This window comes from Aotus nancymaae, unplaced genomic scaffold (genome assembly GCF_030222135.1).
Source record: "Aotus nancymaae isolate 86718 unplaced genomic scaffold, 86718_ANA_hifiasm-v0.15.2.pri h1tg000064l_1, whole genome shotgun sequence".
Lineage (NCBI taxonomy): Eukaryota > Metazoa > Chordata > Mammalia > Primates > Aotidae > Aotus > Aotus nancymaae.
The window spans coordinates 29,762,527-29,777,845 of record NW_026988479.1 but is presented as its reverse complement, the minus strand read 5'-3'; the positions used below and the strand labels follow the sequence as shown (position 1 = coordinate 29,777,845).

Genomic DNA, 15,319 nt, shown 5'->3' with positions numbered 1-15,319 from the left:
TGTTTCTTTCACCCTGTTTCATCAATACAAATATGTATTGATCATTTACTATGCACCAGATACTGCTAGGCCCTGCACATAGAAAAGTGAGCAAGACAGACATGTTCCCTACTTTCCAGAAGTTTCCTATCTTATCCCCTGTGGGCCTCATGTTTTCCTCCCTCCATTCAAATAACATAGCTATTAATAGTGAGGTCATAACTGTGAATCCTGGCTCAACAACCTTGTGACTTTGGGCAAATATTTAACCTCTTTCTAAGCCTCAGTTTCCCCGTCTGTAAATTGGAGATGATAAATCTACTTATCTCATAGAGCTTCAGTGAGCCTTAAGTGAGATAATACATATAATTTAATAGGACAATGACATTTATAGCATAGTATATGCTAAGTAAATCTTCCCTTTCATTACTTTTATTATTGACAGTAAGCCTTTCCATTTCTACTTGTCCTGAATTCTACTTGTCCTTCAAGATTCAGCACCAGATGTCAACTTTTTCACAAAATCTTATTTAATCTTCATAGTTAAGGTAGATTTCTCTGAACTCTTACCTCCTAGTGGCAGTTTTCCTAAAACATATATTTTTCATTTTATCTACTCAGTTATGGTTACCTAAGAGAACACCCTATTCATAAGTAACCATAAGGCAGGGATTATACCTTATTCATCTTAGCATTCCTTGTAGTACTTAGCAATGGTGACTTAAACAGAACAAGCCCTCAGTCTTTTCTGAACAAAGGAATGAATGAATGAATACAGGATCGCTCCTGATTACATCAATGTTTTGGTAACCAGAGCAACACAGTCAAGGGCCAAGTGCTAAATTATATTTATATATATGTCTTTTGTAAGTGATAAAATATAATATAAGAATAAAATAGGCTAGCTTTAGCAAACTGGAAAATTTTTTTAGGCTGAACACGGTGGCTTACAACTATAATCACAGCACTTTGAGAGGCAAAGGAAGGAGAATCCCTTGAGGCCAGGAGTTCAAGACAGGCTTAGACAATATAATAAGACCTCGTCTTTAAGAAAAATTATAAAGAAATTAGCTGGATGTTGTGGCACCTATCTGTAATCTGAGACTGAGACAGAAGGATGTCTTGAACCCAGGAGTTTGAGGCTGCAGTGAGCTACTGATTATGCCATTGCATAACAACCTGGGTGACAGAGGGAGACCCGGTGTCTTTTTTTTTTTTTTTTCTTTTGAGACAGAGTCTTGCTCTGTTGCCCAGGCTGGAGTGCAGTGGTGCAATCTCAGCTCACTGCAGTCTCTGCATCCCGGGTTCCAGTGATTCTCCTGCCTTAGCCTCCTGAGTAGCTGGGATTACGGGCACTCACCACCATGCCCAGCTAATTTTTTCTATCTTTCGTAGAGATGGAGTTTCACCATATAGGCCAGGCTGGCCTCTACTCCTGACCTCAGGTGATCTGCCCACCTTGGCATCCCAAAGTGCTAGGATTACAGGCATGAGCTACTGCATCCAGCTGAGATCCTGTGTCTTAAAAAATAAACAATTTATCTCACAAAGCAAAATACACATATAAGTTCACAACCCACAGGCAATCATGTGTGTATATTTTCCTCTAGTCTATTTTCTATGGATATTTTACATAATTGAGATCATATTGCACACAAAGCAGTTTTATTTATTGCTCTTTTCCTCCTGAACTCTATTACAAGTGGTGTTCCCACATCATTGTACATTTTCTCCATGCAGTCAGTTGTACCATCTAGGAGCACCTATGGTATGCCTTACATTACAGTGACCCCTTCTAGAAAAAAAGGTTTATTATTTTTATTTTATTTTTTTGAGACAGAGTCTCGCTCTGTCACCCAGGCTGGAGTGCAGTGGTGCAATCTCAGCTCACTGCAACCTCTGTCTCCCAGGCTCAAGCGATTCTCCTACTTAGCCTCCCCGAAGTAGCTGGGATTACAGGCACATGCCACCACACCCGGTTAATTTTTCGTATTTTTAGTTGAGATGGTGTTTCGCCATGTTGGCAAAGCTAGTCTCAAACTCCTGACCTCAGGTGATCCACCCACCTCAGCCTCCCAAAGTGCTAGGATTATAGGCGTGAGCCACTGTGCCCAGTAATTTTTTTTTTTTTTTTTTTGTGACAGAGTCTTGCTCTGTCACCCAGGCTAGAGTGCAATAGCACGATCGCAGCTCACTGCAACCTCCACCTCCCTGCAACCTCCACCACCCGGGTTCAAACAATTCTTTTGCCTCAGCCTCTCAAGTAGCTGGGATTACAGGCGCCCACAACCTCACTTGGCTAATTTTATTTTATTTTTGAGACAGAGCTTCGCTCTTGTTGCCCAGGCTGGAGTGCAATGGCACGATCTCAGCTTACCACAACCTCCGCCTCCCGAGTTCAAGAGATTCTCCTGCCTCAGCCTCCCAAATAGCTGGGATTATAGGCATGTACCACCAGACCTGACTAATTTTGTATTTTTAATAGAGATGGGGTTCACCATGTTGGCCAGGCGGGTCTGGAACTCTTGACCTCAAGTGATCCACCTGCCATGGCCTCCCAAAGTGCTAGGATTACAGGCTTGAGCCAATGCACCTGGCCCATTTTTTTATTTCAATTTTTTTTTTTTGAGACGGAGTCTCACTCTATCACCAGTCTGGAGTGCAGTGGCACCATCTTGGCTCACTGCAACCTCCAAATCCCTGGTTCAAGCAATTCTCCTGCCTAAGCCTCCCAAGTAGCTGGGATTACAGGCACACACCACCATGCCCAGCTAATTTTTGTATTTTTAGTAGAGACAGAGTTCCACCATGTTGGCCAGGATGGTCTTGATCTCCTGACCTTGTGATCTGCCTGCTTCAGCCTCCCAAAGTGCTGGAATTACAGGCGTGGCCACCGCACCTAGTCTTATTTCAATTTTTTAGTAGAGATACTCTCACTATTTTGCCCAGACTGGTCTTGAACTCCTGACCTTGAGTGATCCTCATGCCTTGGCTTCCCAAAGTGCTGGGATTACAGGCATGAGCCACAGTGCCCAGCCAGTGACCCACCTTCTATTTGCATCTGTATTTTCCAAAGGGCTTTCACGGAGACAGGACAGACATGATTGTCCTTGGTTGGCAGCTGAAGAACTGAGGCCTATAGAAGTTAAAAGACTTGCTCCAGGATCCCTTGGCACAGGAATCAAGATCAGAACCCAGGTCTCACCCCTGCCATTCCAGATCGTGACACCACATCAGAAGAGACACAGATAGTACAGACATGCAAAAACCACACAGTTGGTTAACCATGTTTAAACATTCCATGGTCAAGAAACATCCAAGTTCATGGAGAGAAGTGGAAATCAGAAGCCAAAATGAGGGCATAAGGCAATTTCTTGGCAACATGACCATAACTAGTCACAGGGTGAGACTGGTCAAAAGAACCGTCACTCAGTCAAACATGGGAGCCAAGCTCCAAGACAGAAGGGCCCAGCCCTAGAGACTAGTGTGGAAACAATAAAGGACAAGACATGGTCCCTGTACCTGGGAACAAAACTCCCTACACCAGCACACTGTTCTCTTCACAGACCATTTGCCTGTCCTTCACATGTGGCACGGAAAAAAGGGAAAGGGTTTGAGGTCAAGTTGGGTTTAGGCCCAGCTTTGCCTGCTTCCTAGCTGTGTAACCTCAGGCAAGTTGCTTTCTTTCTCTGAGTTTCAGTGTCTCCATCTGTAAAATGGCAGAAAGGGAATTGCTGGATAAAATTCATTATGCCTTTGAAAGGATTAAATGAACCAATATTTGAGAAAGTGTTCAATAGTCCCAGCTCTGCCACCTACCAGCTCTGTAACCTTGGGCAAATTCCTTTGTGTCTCTCTGCCTCAGTTTTTGGTGTGCAAAATGAAGATGATAATAGCACCTACCCCTAAGGATTATTGTAGGGATTGAATTAATATACCCAAAGTACGTAAACAGTGCTTGACATATAGTGAGTACTGAATAATGTTTGCTATTATCATAAAGGGGTAGTGGTTGCTGGCATAGAGTCAGGAGAATAATTCTTCAAATCCCACAAAGAAGGTGGAACAAGTGTCACCCAATTTTAAAGATGAGGACACTGAAACTCAGAAAGATGAGGTGTTTTATCTGATGTCATACTGCTAGTTGGTGGAAACTCTAGGGCTTCTAAAGATTGCAAATCCAATGCTCTTCCCCCTGCAGATAATATTCCAGCTATTGCAAGCTGTCAGTCCTCTGGCCAATTTCAGCCCACAAGCACATTTTGTTTGGTCCACACAGTATTTTTTAAGTTGAATTTAAATGTGATTAGATGAGCCCAGCAAACACAAGTGAGCCTCAGGCGCCATCCCTCCTCTGGTGTTACTCCCAACATGCTACTCTTTTTTTTTTTTTTTTTTGGAGACCGAGTCTCGGTCTGTCAACCAGGCTGGAGTGCAGTGGCTCAATCTCGGCTCACTGCAACCTCTGCCTCCAGGGTTCAAGTGATACCCTGGCTTCAGCCTCCTGAGTAGTGAGTAGCTGGGACTATAGGCTCATGCCACCACGCCCAGTATTTTGTATTTTAGTAGAAATGGGGTTTCACCATGTTGGCCAGCATGGTCTTGATCTCCAGACCTCATGATCCGCCCGCCTCGGCCTCCCAAAGTGCTGGGATGACAGACATGAGCCACCGCACCCGGCGGAAACCCCATCTATTTAAAAAATACAAATATGGCTGGGCAAGGTGGCTCATGCCTGTCATCCCAGCACTTTGGGAGGCTGAGGTGTGTGGATCACATGAGGTCAGGAGTTCAAGATCAGCCTGACCAACATGGAGAAACTCTGTCTCTACTAAAAATACAAAAATTAGCCAGGTGTGGTGGTGGGCACCTGTAATCCCAGCTACTTGGGAGGCTGAGGCAGGAGAATCGCTTGAACCCAGGAGGCAGAGGTTGCAGTGAGCTGAGACCATGTCATTGCACTCCAGCCTGGGCAACAGAGCAAGACTCCATCTCAAAAAACAAAACAAAACACACACACACACACACACACACACACACACACAAACAGGCAAGCAAACAATCAAAGAAACAACTCTCCATAACTTCCTATTACAAGAATAAACTTTAGACCTCTCGCTTTGGCCCACATACCCTCTATGCTCCAGACCCCATTTACCTTCAGATTTCTCCTCCATTTCTTACCCCTGGCCTTGCTCTGTGCCAGCCCCACAAACACATGGAAACTCATCCCAGCCTGTGGGGCCCTAGGGCAGAGTGTTCCCACTGCATCCCCACTGCTCCCACCCACACAGTAACACCCCATTCTTCTCATCCTTCAAGCCTCAGTTTAAATGGCCCCTTCTCAGAGGGACCACCATTGATCAGCCTGGTTGAAGTACTCCATGTTCTCCATGGCACAGATCACAACCTCTGATTTCGTGTGTTTATCTGCTTTTTGCCCATTGCCTCTGCTAACATGTAAGCTCCATGACATTGGAGCATGTGGCTATTTTGTTCACCTTTAATATCACTCAGTAGGCATTCAATGTGTTGAAAGAATGCTGTGTGGCCTCTGACAAGCTGCTTCCCCTCTCTGGGCCACTGTAGGCCTATGTGTGAAATGAAGCGGTTAAAAGAGGTGTTCCTGAGAGCCCTTGGCGCTCTGACTGAGGCTCTGTGACTAACATCTGGGCCTCAAGCCCAGGAGTGAGCCTGGCATGTTGCATCTTCACAGCACTGCACAAAGTGCACTGATTTAATCAAGCAGCAAACACCCTGTAATTTAGTGTTCTGCTGTTCCTCCTCCCCAGTCCCTGGGCTGGGGACTGTGCTGTCAGATTTCCAGGATGATCCATGCACAGCCACCTGTTCTCCCAGCTCACTTGATCCCAGTGCCCCTGAGGAGAGGATGGTGGGCAGGCTGTGAAAACATGTTCGATCTGGAAGCCCAGGAGCAAGGAGGACTTGTCACTGTCCTGTCCTGAAAGGCTAGAATCTTCAAGATATTTCCTCAAATCCCCTTATTTCTGGATTAGCAGGGATGCTTGGCCCAGCCCTTTGCCTTAAATCTAAAGATGCCTCCACCATGATTCCACTTGAAGTGCTCAGAATAGGGGCCTCACTGACTTTCAGGGCCACTCATCTGGCCAATGAACAGCTTTGTTCAGAAAGTTCTTTAATCAGCAGCAAGGTGTAACTAGAGGCAGTGTAGCATAGGGGTGAAGGGCCTGGGCTTCTAGCCAGGTGGCCTGGGTGATGTTCCAACTCTGGAGCTAACTTGCTGTGTGAGCTTGAGCAAGCCATAAAACCTCTCTGTGTCTCTGCTTCCTCTAGTGTACAACAGGGAGAATCCTCATTGGGCTGTTGGGAGAATTACAAAGTGTTCATTGATAGTGGGAGGTCAATAAATGTCGATTATTGTTAACTGCCACCTACTGTCATTGGTAGTTTAATTTTTTGTTTTATGTTTGAAACGGAGTTTCACTCTTGTTGCCCAGGCTGGAGTGCAATGGGGTCGTGATCTCAGCTCACCGAAACCTCCACCTCCCCAGTTTAAGCCATTCTCCTGCCTCAGGCTCCCGAGTAGCTGGGATTACAGGCATGTGCCACCACACCTGGATAATTTCGTATTTTTAGTAGAGACAGGGTTTCTCCATGTTGGTCAGGCTGGTCTTGAACTCCCAACCTCAAGTGATCCACCCAACTCAGCCTCCCAAAGTGCTGGGATTACAGGTGTGAGCCACGGCTCCTGGATGGTAATTTAATTTTTTTAATGTTTGTGTGTGTTGTGTTTTTTCTTAGGGGCAGGGCAGGGTTGGCTTTTTTTAGAGACAAGGTCGCACTGTGTTGCCTCGTCTGGTCTCCAACTTCTGGCCTCATCCCTGTCTCAGCCTCCCAAAGCACTGGGATTACAGCCATGAGCCACCATACCTTGCTTGTTGTTGGTTTTAAAACCTCTTAGACTCAGGTTCTCTGGATTGGTTGGTTGGTTTGTTTGTGAATGAGAAAGTGGATCCCGGCCCAAGAACACAGGGCTGGAAATTCAGAGGGGTGGCTCACTGCTGATTGTGAGAACATTCACTTTGTCTTTCTGAACCTTAGGATCCTCACCTGAATAAAGAGAAAGAATATTCCCTGTCCTGTTTCCTGTCATTGAGCCAAAGTAGCTGGGTATGGTGGCTCACACCTGAAATTCCAGCACTTTGGGAGGCTGAGGTAGGAGGATTACTTGAGACTAGGAGTTTGAGATCAGCCTGGTCAACATAGCAAGACCCTGTGTCCAAAAAAAAATTTTTTAAATATCTTCATAGAACCAAATGTGTAGATCAAATGAGAAATGGACAAGAAAGCTTTGAAAAGTGAAAAATACTACATAAATTTGAGGAATTCATCTCATTTTGTTGGAGAAGCCCTTACCGCTTTTAGCAAGGCAAGTCAGCTTCCATACAACAAAAATAGCTAAACTCAACCTACTTGGCAGACCATGTGCTTTTGGTACTTGCTGTGAAATTGAAGCAAATCCCTTTAGAATCTTTTTTTATTTCTGTACTGGAGTAAAAAAAAAAAATTGAGAAGGGCTTGATTACAAACATTTAGGTACATTCCTAAAGGACACAAGGCTTGGTTTGGCTTCCTGCCATCCTCATTTATTGTCAAAATATTCATTATTATTTCTCCAGTTTCTCTTCTTCAAGAATTTGATTGGAAGTATCCAGGTGAGCTGTATTCACTTTGCAAAGGTCAGGAGGATACAGTAGCTCTTCATAATTTCAGGACGTCTTACATGACCTTTGCGGAATACCTGCTCTGTCACGTGGACCTACAGCTGGGGCGGAAGGCTACGGGAGGGGAGTCAGCCTTTTCATTGTACAAATCAGAAGCCAAGGCCCAGAGAGGGGAAGGGACTTGCCTAAAGTCACACTGCTGTTTAGTGCAGAGGCTTGAATGGGTAACCAGATCCCTTGACTCCAAATTTCGTGCTTTTTACAACACTTCTATGGCATCTTGCAATTTCTCTAAATAAGCTACCTGTGTGTTCAAATCCCATAATTCATATGGGTTTACATTTCTCAAAATTCATTGAAATGTACACTTAAAATCTGTCCGGTGCTGGGCAAAGTAGCTCATGCCTGTAATCCTAGCACTTTGGGAGGCAGAGGTGGGCAGATCACAAGGTCAGGAGTTCGAGACCAGTCTGGCTAGCATGGTGAAACCTCGACTCTACTAAAAATACAAAAATTAGCCAGGCATGGTGGTACATGTCTGTAGTCCCAGCTCCTCAAGAGGCTGAGGCAGAAGAATCACTTGAACCCGAGAGGCAGAGGTTGCAGTGAGCTGAGGTCACGCCACTGGACTCCAGCCTGGGTGACAGAGCGAGACACCATCTCAAAAAAAAAAAAAAAAAAAAAAAAAAAAATCTGTCCACTATGTTGTTGTAAATTTAGCTCAATTTTTACTTTAAAATTTTTATTTTTGTTTTTTATGTTTGTTTTATAAGACAGTCTTGCTTTTTTATTTTTTAATTTTTATATATTTTTTATTTTTATTTATTTATTTATTTTATTATTTTTTTTTAAAGACGGGGTTTCACCATGTTGGTCAGGCTGGTCTTGAACTCCCGACCTCAGGTGATCCACCCGCCTTGGCCTCCAAAGTTCTTGGATTACAGGTGTGAGCCACCATGCCCAGCCAGAGTCTTGCTCTCTTGCCCAGCCTGGAGTACAGTGACAGCTTACTGGCCTTGACCTCCTGGGCTCAAGAAATCCTTCCGCCTCAGCCTCCCACAGTGCTGGGATTCCAGGCGTGAGCCACTATGCCCGGCTAACTCCATTTTGTTGTTGTTGTTGCTGTTAATTATTCATTTATCAAGAGAAACTATTTCTTAGCCCACATATTCATGTGTCATAGTTCAGGAACACGAATCAGTGACAAACTTCTAGGTAATTCAACCTAAAGAAATTCTTTATATTCCAAGATCACTTTGTACTCTGAAAGATACCAGCCTACCTCATCGCCTCCAAATCTTTCATGAGATCATAATTTCTGTAGATATCTGCGTATGCCTTCTTTCTTGGTTCAGCCACAGCAAACTTATAGAGAGCTATAACCCCCAGGGTTACCATGAATGCTCCAACCATATGAAATCGCAGATGCGTGGCCAAAAGTCCACGCATCTGAGGTTTTGGCAAAACTTTGGAAGCCATGGTAGTTACTGTCCTTAATATGTATCCCAATCTTAACACCAACGTACTTCCAGACTGATGGAAAAATGGACGGCCCTAACTCCATTTTTTTAAATGGTAAAATGGCACATCTGTGTCCTATCTCATAAGGCGGTCAGCATTTTGGATAAAATATAAAGTATGGTCTAAGGGCTCAAGAAAAGCCCTCAGGAAGACATCATATTAGAGCCAGCAGTCTATGGGCATGGCTGTAACAGCCTGCTGGAGTGCAGTGGCACGATCTCGGCTCACTGCAACTTCTGCCTCCCAGGTTCATGCAATTCTCCTGCCCCAGCCTTGCAAGTAGCTGGGATTACAGGAATGTGCTGCCACATCTGGCTAATTTTTGTGTTTCTAGTAGAGACAAGGTTTGCCATGTTGGCCAAGCTGGTCTCGAACTCCTGTGACCCCAGGCAATCCACCCGCCTCAGCTTCCCAAAGTGATGGGATTATAGGCATGAGCCACCTTACTCGGCTTCAATGTTCCTTCTGAGGGTCCAGATTAGGATGCTAGCTGGCATGTAGGGCTCAGGTTGTGAGAAAAGGAATGTACAGCCAGCTCTACCATAGGGTGATATTCAGTGTGGTGAGATGCACCTGTGGGATCCAAGACTGCTAAGCGAATGGCAGCATCCAGCATCCCACCCATGCACGGTTTACCATACTGTGTCTCAGATCTGCGGAGCCCAGGGTGCGTGACTTAGATGTGCCTGTGGTGTGCTTCTGACCCATTCTATTTGTCTTAGGGAGTCCCACAGAACCTAAGGAGCTTCCTATTGCCCCTTAGTCCCAGCTACTAGAGAGGCTGAGGCAGAAGAATCATGGCATCTTGCAATTTCTCACGTGATCTTAGCCAAAAGGCCGAGAAGCGATGCATCTTGCAATTTCTCTAAATAAGCTACCTGTGTGTCCAAATCCTATAATTCATAGGGGTTTATGAGTCCTATAATTCATAGGCCCTTTAACTGAGGGCCTGGAGATGAAGACGAGGATCTGAGAAGTCTCCAGACCCAGCAGTGTGAGTGAATCTAGGGGAATGTTCAGGGACTATGAAGGGGAGGGCTGAGGAGGGCCAGTTAGAGCAGAGCTGGAAAGCTGGAACAATTAGGACAGCTCATTCACAAGGAAGGGCAAGAGCAGGAAACCGGGAATGCCAGAGGAGATCAAAGCAAGAGAGAGACTCGGCAGCAGCTTGGGGAAGAGGGTTTTGAGGAGAGATCAAGTACCAATGGTTGACCTGCTCCAGCATTACAGAACGAATCACTGTCCGTCAAATAGGAGTGGTGGAGGTGGAAGAGGCTAATCCACATATCAGAAGATGTTTAATGAGATGAAATTTGATAAGTTGCAGAACAATTTGTTAGTCATTTATATATAAAAAGAAAAATTCCATGCTTCTATATTATCATAAAGGAAGGGTTTCTTTTGAGTACTTTAAACATCCCCCCTAGAATTGCATTAAAACAACATATTGGCTAGGCACGGTGGCTCACACCTGTAATCCCACCACTTTGGGAGGCCAAAGCCAGCAGGTCATCTGAGGTCAGGAGTTTGAGACCACCCTGGCCAACATGGTGAAAGCCCACTCTATTAAAAACACAAAAATTTGGACCAGGCATGGTGGCTCACACCTGCAATCCTGGCACTTTGAGAGGCCAAGGTAGGCGGATCGCAAGGTCAAGAGTTCGAGACCAGCCTGGCCAATATGGTGAAACCCTGTCTCTACTAATAATACAAAAATTAGCCAGATGTGGTGGCACGCATCTGTAGTCCCAGCTACTTGGGAGGCTGAGGCAGGACAGTCAGTTGACCCGGGAGGTAGAGGTTGCAATGAGCCAAAATTGTGCCACTGTACTCCAGCCTGGGTGACAGAGCAAGATTCCATCTCAAAAAAAAAATAAAAAATAAATTTAAAATTAGCCAGGTAGGCCAAGTGTGGTGGCTCATTCCTGTAATCCCAACACTTTGGGAGGCTGAGGCAGGGGGATAAGCTGATATCAGGAGTTTAAGACCAGCCCAGCCAACATGGTGAAACCCTGTCTCCACTAAAAATACAAAAATTAGCCAAGTGTGGTGGCACATGCCTGTAATCCCAGCTACTTGGGAGGCTGAGGCAGGAAAATTGCTTGAACCAGGAGGTAGAAGTTACAGTGAGCCAAGATCTCACCATTCACTCCAGCCTGGGAGACAGAGCAAGACTCCATCTCAAAAAAAAAAAAGGAAAAAGAAAAAAGAAAATAAAAAATTTAGCTGGGTATGGTGGTGCACACCTGTAGTCCCAGCTACTTGAGACGCTGAGGCAGAAGGATCACTTAAACCCAAGAATTTAAGGCTGCAGTGAGCTAAGATGGTGCCACTACACTCTTGCTTGCATAGACAGTGAAGAGTCCATCTCTAAAAATAAAGTGAAAAATTGTAAAAATTTTAAAAATAATTAAAAATGGAACTACCTTGGCTGGGCATGATGGCTCATGCCTATAATCCCAGCACTTTGGGAGGCCAAGGCAGATGGATCACCTGAGGTCGGGAGTTAGAGACCAGCCTGGCCAACATGGCAAAACCCTGTCTCTACTAAAAATACAAAAGAAAAATTAGTTGGGCATGGTGGCATGAGCCTGTAATCCCAGCTACTCTGGAGGCTGAAGCAGGAGAATCACTTGAACCCAGGAGGCAGAGGTTGCAGTAAGCCAAGATCTTGCCATTGCACTCCAGCCTGAGCAACAAGAGTGAAACTCTGTCTCAGAAAAAAATATAAACATACAAATAAAAATAAAAATGGAACTACCATATGATCCAGCAATCCCACTTCTGTGAGTATACCCAAAAGATTTGAAAGCAGGGTCTGTTTTTTTTTTTTGTTTTTTTTTTGAGATGGAGTCTCAGTCTTTCGTCCAGGCTGGAGGGCAGTGGTGCAATCTTGGCTAACTGTAACCTACACCTCTCAGGCAAAAGTGATTCTCCTGCCTCAGTCTCCCAAGTAGCTGGGATTATAGGTATGCGCCACCATGCCCAGCTAATTTTTGTATTTTTGGTAGAGATGGGGTTTCACCATGTTGACCAGGCTGGTCTTGAACTCCTGACCTCAGGTGATCTGCCCACCCTGGCCTCCCAAAGTGCTGGGATTACAGGCATGAGCCACTGCATCTAGCCTGAAAGCAGGGTCTTAAAGAGACACTTTGTACATCTATGTTCATAGCAGCACTATTCACAATAGCTATGAGATGGAAACAACCCAAATGTCTATGGATGGATACATGGACAAGCAAAATGTGGTGTATACTATATACACAATGAAATATTATTCAACCATAAAAAGGAAGGAAATCTTGTTATATGTTGCAACATGGATAAAACTTGAAGACATTATGCTAAATGAAATAAGCCAGTCACAAAAAGACAAATACTATATGATGCCACCTATATGAGATATCCGAAGTCAGCAAATTCATAGAAACAGAAAGTGGAATGGTGGTTACCAGGCCGTGGAGGGAGTGGGAAAGGGGGAGGTTTTTGTTTTTTTTTCCGAGATGGAGCTCTGTCGCCCAGGCTGGAGTGCAGTGGCACAATCTCAGCTCACTGCAACCTCCGCCTCTCGGGTTCAAGCAATTCTCCTGCCTCAGCCTCCCAAGTAGCTGGAATTACAGGCATGTGCCACCACACTTGGCTAATTTTTTTGTATTTTTAGTAGAGATGTGGTTTCACCATATTGGCCAGGCTGATCTTGAACTCCTGACCTTGTGATCCATCTGCCTTGGCCTCTCAAAGTGCTGAGATTACAGGCGTGAGCCACCACGCCCAATGGGGAGTTGTGTTTTAATGGGTGCAGAGTTTCAGTTTAGCAAGATAAAAAAGTTTTGGAAATCTGTTTCCAAAAATGTGAATATACTTAATGCTACTGAACGTACACTTAAAGATGGTTAACATGGTAAATTTTATATGTATCTTACCATAAAAGGAATTTTTAAAATTTAAAAAAAAAAAAATACATTTGCCTGTAGACTCCCCCTTTACTCACTGAAAAACAGCTGGTTTCAAAACAGCCTGTTCAGTGTGATACTATTTTTGTCAAATGTCCTTTTCTATTCTAATTTATGTAAATTATTATCATTAGGACGTAAACCAAAAGATTACCAGTGGTTATTTCTGAGTGCTGATATTGTCCCTTTTGCTAATCTGTATTCTGTAACTTTTTTAGGGAACATTTTGTTACTTATTAAAACAACAATTAAACTTAATCCTATTTCAGCCTCTGTCTTGATGTCTGCAAAACTGACATAAGTTGAATTCATATATTTGAAGTTTTATTTTGTATGTAATTTGAAATCACTAATAATCTCAAAATAATAATTTGAAATCACTAATAATCTCAATATAATAATAGTAATTTTCCTATATCATGTAATATACTTTTCATGAATTATCTCATATATTAACCTATTGAGTTAGGTACTTTTTTTTTTTTTTGAGACAGAGTCTTGCTCGCCAGGCACCAGGCTGGAGTGTGGTGGCACGATCTTGGCTCACTGCAACCTCCGCCTCCCGGGTTCTAGCAATTCTCCTGCCTCAGCATCCTGAGTAACTGGGACTACAGGCGCACACCACCACACCCAGCTAATTTTTGTCTTTTTTTTAGTAGCGACAGGGTTTCACCAAGTTGGCCAGGATGGTCTCGATCTCTTGACCTCGTGATCCACCCGCCTCGGCCTCCCAAAGTGCTGGGATTACAGGCGTCAGCCACTGCGCCCAGCCAAGTTAAGTACTATTTTTTTATTTTTATTTTTTTTTTGAAACAGAGTCTCGCTCTGTCACCCAGGATGGAGCGCAGTGGCGTGATCTCAGCTCACTGCAACCTCTGCCTCCCGGTATCAAGGATTCTCCTGCCTCAGCTTCCTGAGTAGCTGGGATTACAGGCACGCACCATCATATCCAGCTAATTTTTTTATATTTTTAATAGAGATGGGGTTTCACCATATTGGCCAGACTGGTCTTGAATGTCTGACCTCGTGATCTGCCCACCTCGGTCTCCCAAAGTGCTGGGATTACAGGCATGAGCCACTGCGACCAGCTGAGTTAGGTACTATTATTAAAACTCATTCTACAGATGAAAAAATAGAGGTTATAGCCGGGTGAGGTGGCTCACGCCTGTAATGCCAGCACTTTAAGAGGCTGAGGTGGGCAGATAACTGACCAGCAGCCTGGCCAACATGGTGAAACCCTGTCTCTACTAAAAACACAAAAATTAGCCGGGTGTTGTGATTGGTACCTGTACTCCCAGCCACTCGGGAGGCTGAGGCAGGAGAATTGCTCGAACCTGGAAGGTGGAAGTTGCAGTGAGCCAAGATGGTGCCACTGCACTCCAGCCTGGGTGACAGAGTAAGACTCTGTCTCCAAAAAAAAAAAAAGAAAAAGACAGAGGTTATGTAGCTTGTGCAAACTCATTTAGAAATGTCAAAGCTGGCCAGACACAGTGGCTCACACCTGTAATCCCAGCACTTTGGGAGGCTGAGGCAAAAGACCCCCATTTCTATAAATAAATAAATAAATAAAAGATAGACATGTCAGAGCTATGTCCAGTTTCACAGCAATCTAATGCCAAAACCTATGTTATTGGCAGCCTGGCTAAGCTGCTAGACCAACATGATGTTGTAACTTGTCAACCTGTTCACGGCTTCCTTCAATAGCCATGAATTTATAATGTATATATTACTTAAATTGGTCAAACAACACCCCTACCACTCTCCTTGTGGCTATATATTTGTTTCAAAGGTAAGACAGGGGTCAACCTCAGTCCAGAAATCCCAAGCCACATAACCTTCCAGGTGGGTCCAGACAGAGCCAATGAATGAGACAATCCTGGAGAACCTGAGACTGGGACTATATGCAGACATTCACCTTTTTTGCCTTACTAACTTCACCACCGGTTACAGCCAACCAGGACATATACCCTCCTCCCAGGATCAACTTCAGTCTGAGGGTAGGGCAATGTGCAGACAGGGAAGGATGTCAAACATGGTAATTGTAATAATATAATTTATCTCAGAAGAATGATTATGGTGGTATAATTAACACTTCATATGCAGACATATTCTATCTCTAAGGAGCTCTGAGAGTCTTAAGGATGATTATTTAAGTATATA

General features: G+C 44.3%; 2 protein-coding genes and 1 long non-coding RNA gene across 4 annotated transcripts in view; 1 reads left to right on the top strand and 2 right to left on the bottom strand.

Annotated features, from left to right (window-relative positions):
* Nucleotides 1-15,319, bottom strand: part of LARP1 (La ribonucleoprotein 1, translational regulator) — a 135,399-nt gene that overhangs the window by 70,472 nt on the left and 49,608 nt on the right. The gene's annotated exons all lie outside the window — the stretch shown is intronic.
* LOC135270652 (uncharacterized) overlaps nucleotides 1-15,319 on the top strand; it is a 54,064-nt gene that overhangs the window by 5,929 nt on the left and 32,816 nt on the right. The gene's annotated exons all lie outside the window — the stretch shown is intronic.
* LOC110567054 (cytochrome c oxidase subunit 6C-like) lies at nucleotides 8,359-11,274 on the bottom strand. The gene has a single exon (XM_064366547.1). It carries the CDS (start codon nucleotides 9,162-9,164, stop codon nucleotides 8,964-8,966), a length of 201 nt encoding a protein of 66 aa, XP_064222617.1. The 5' UTR covers nucleotides 9,165-11,274; the 3' UTR covers nucleotides 8,359-8,963.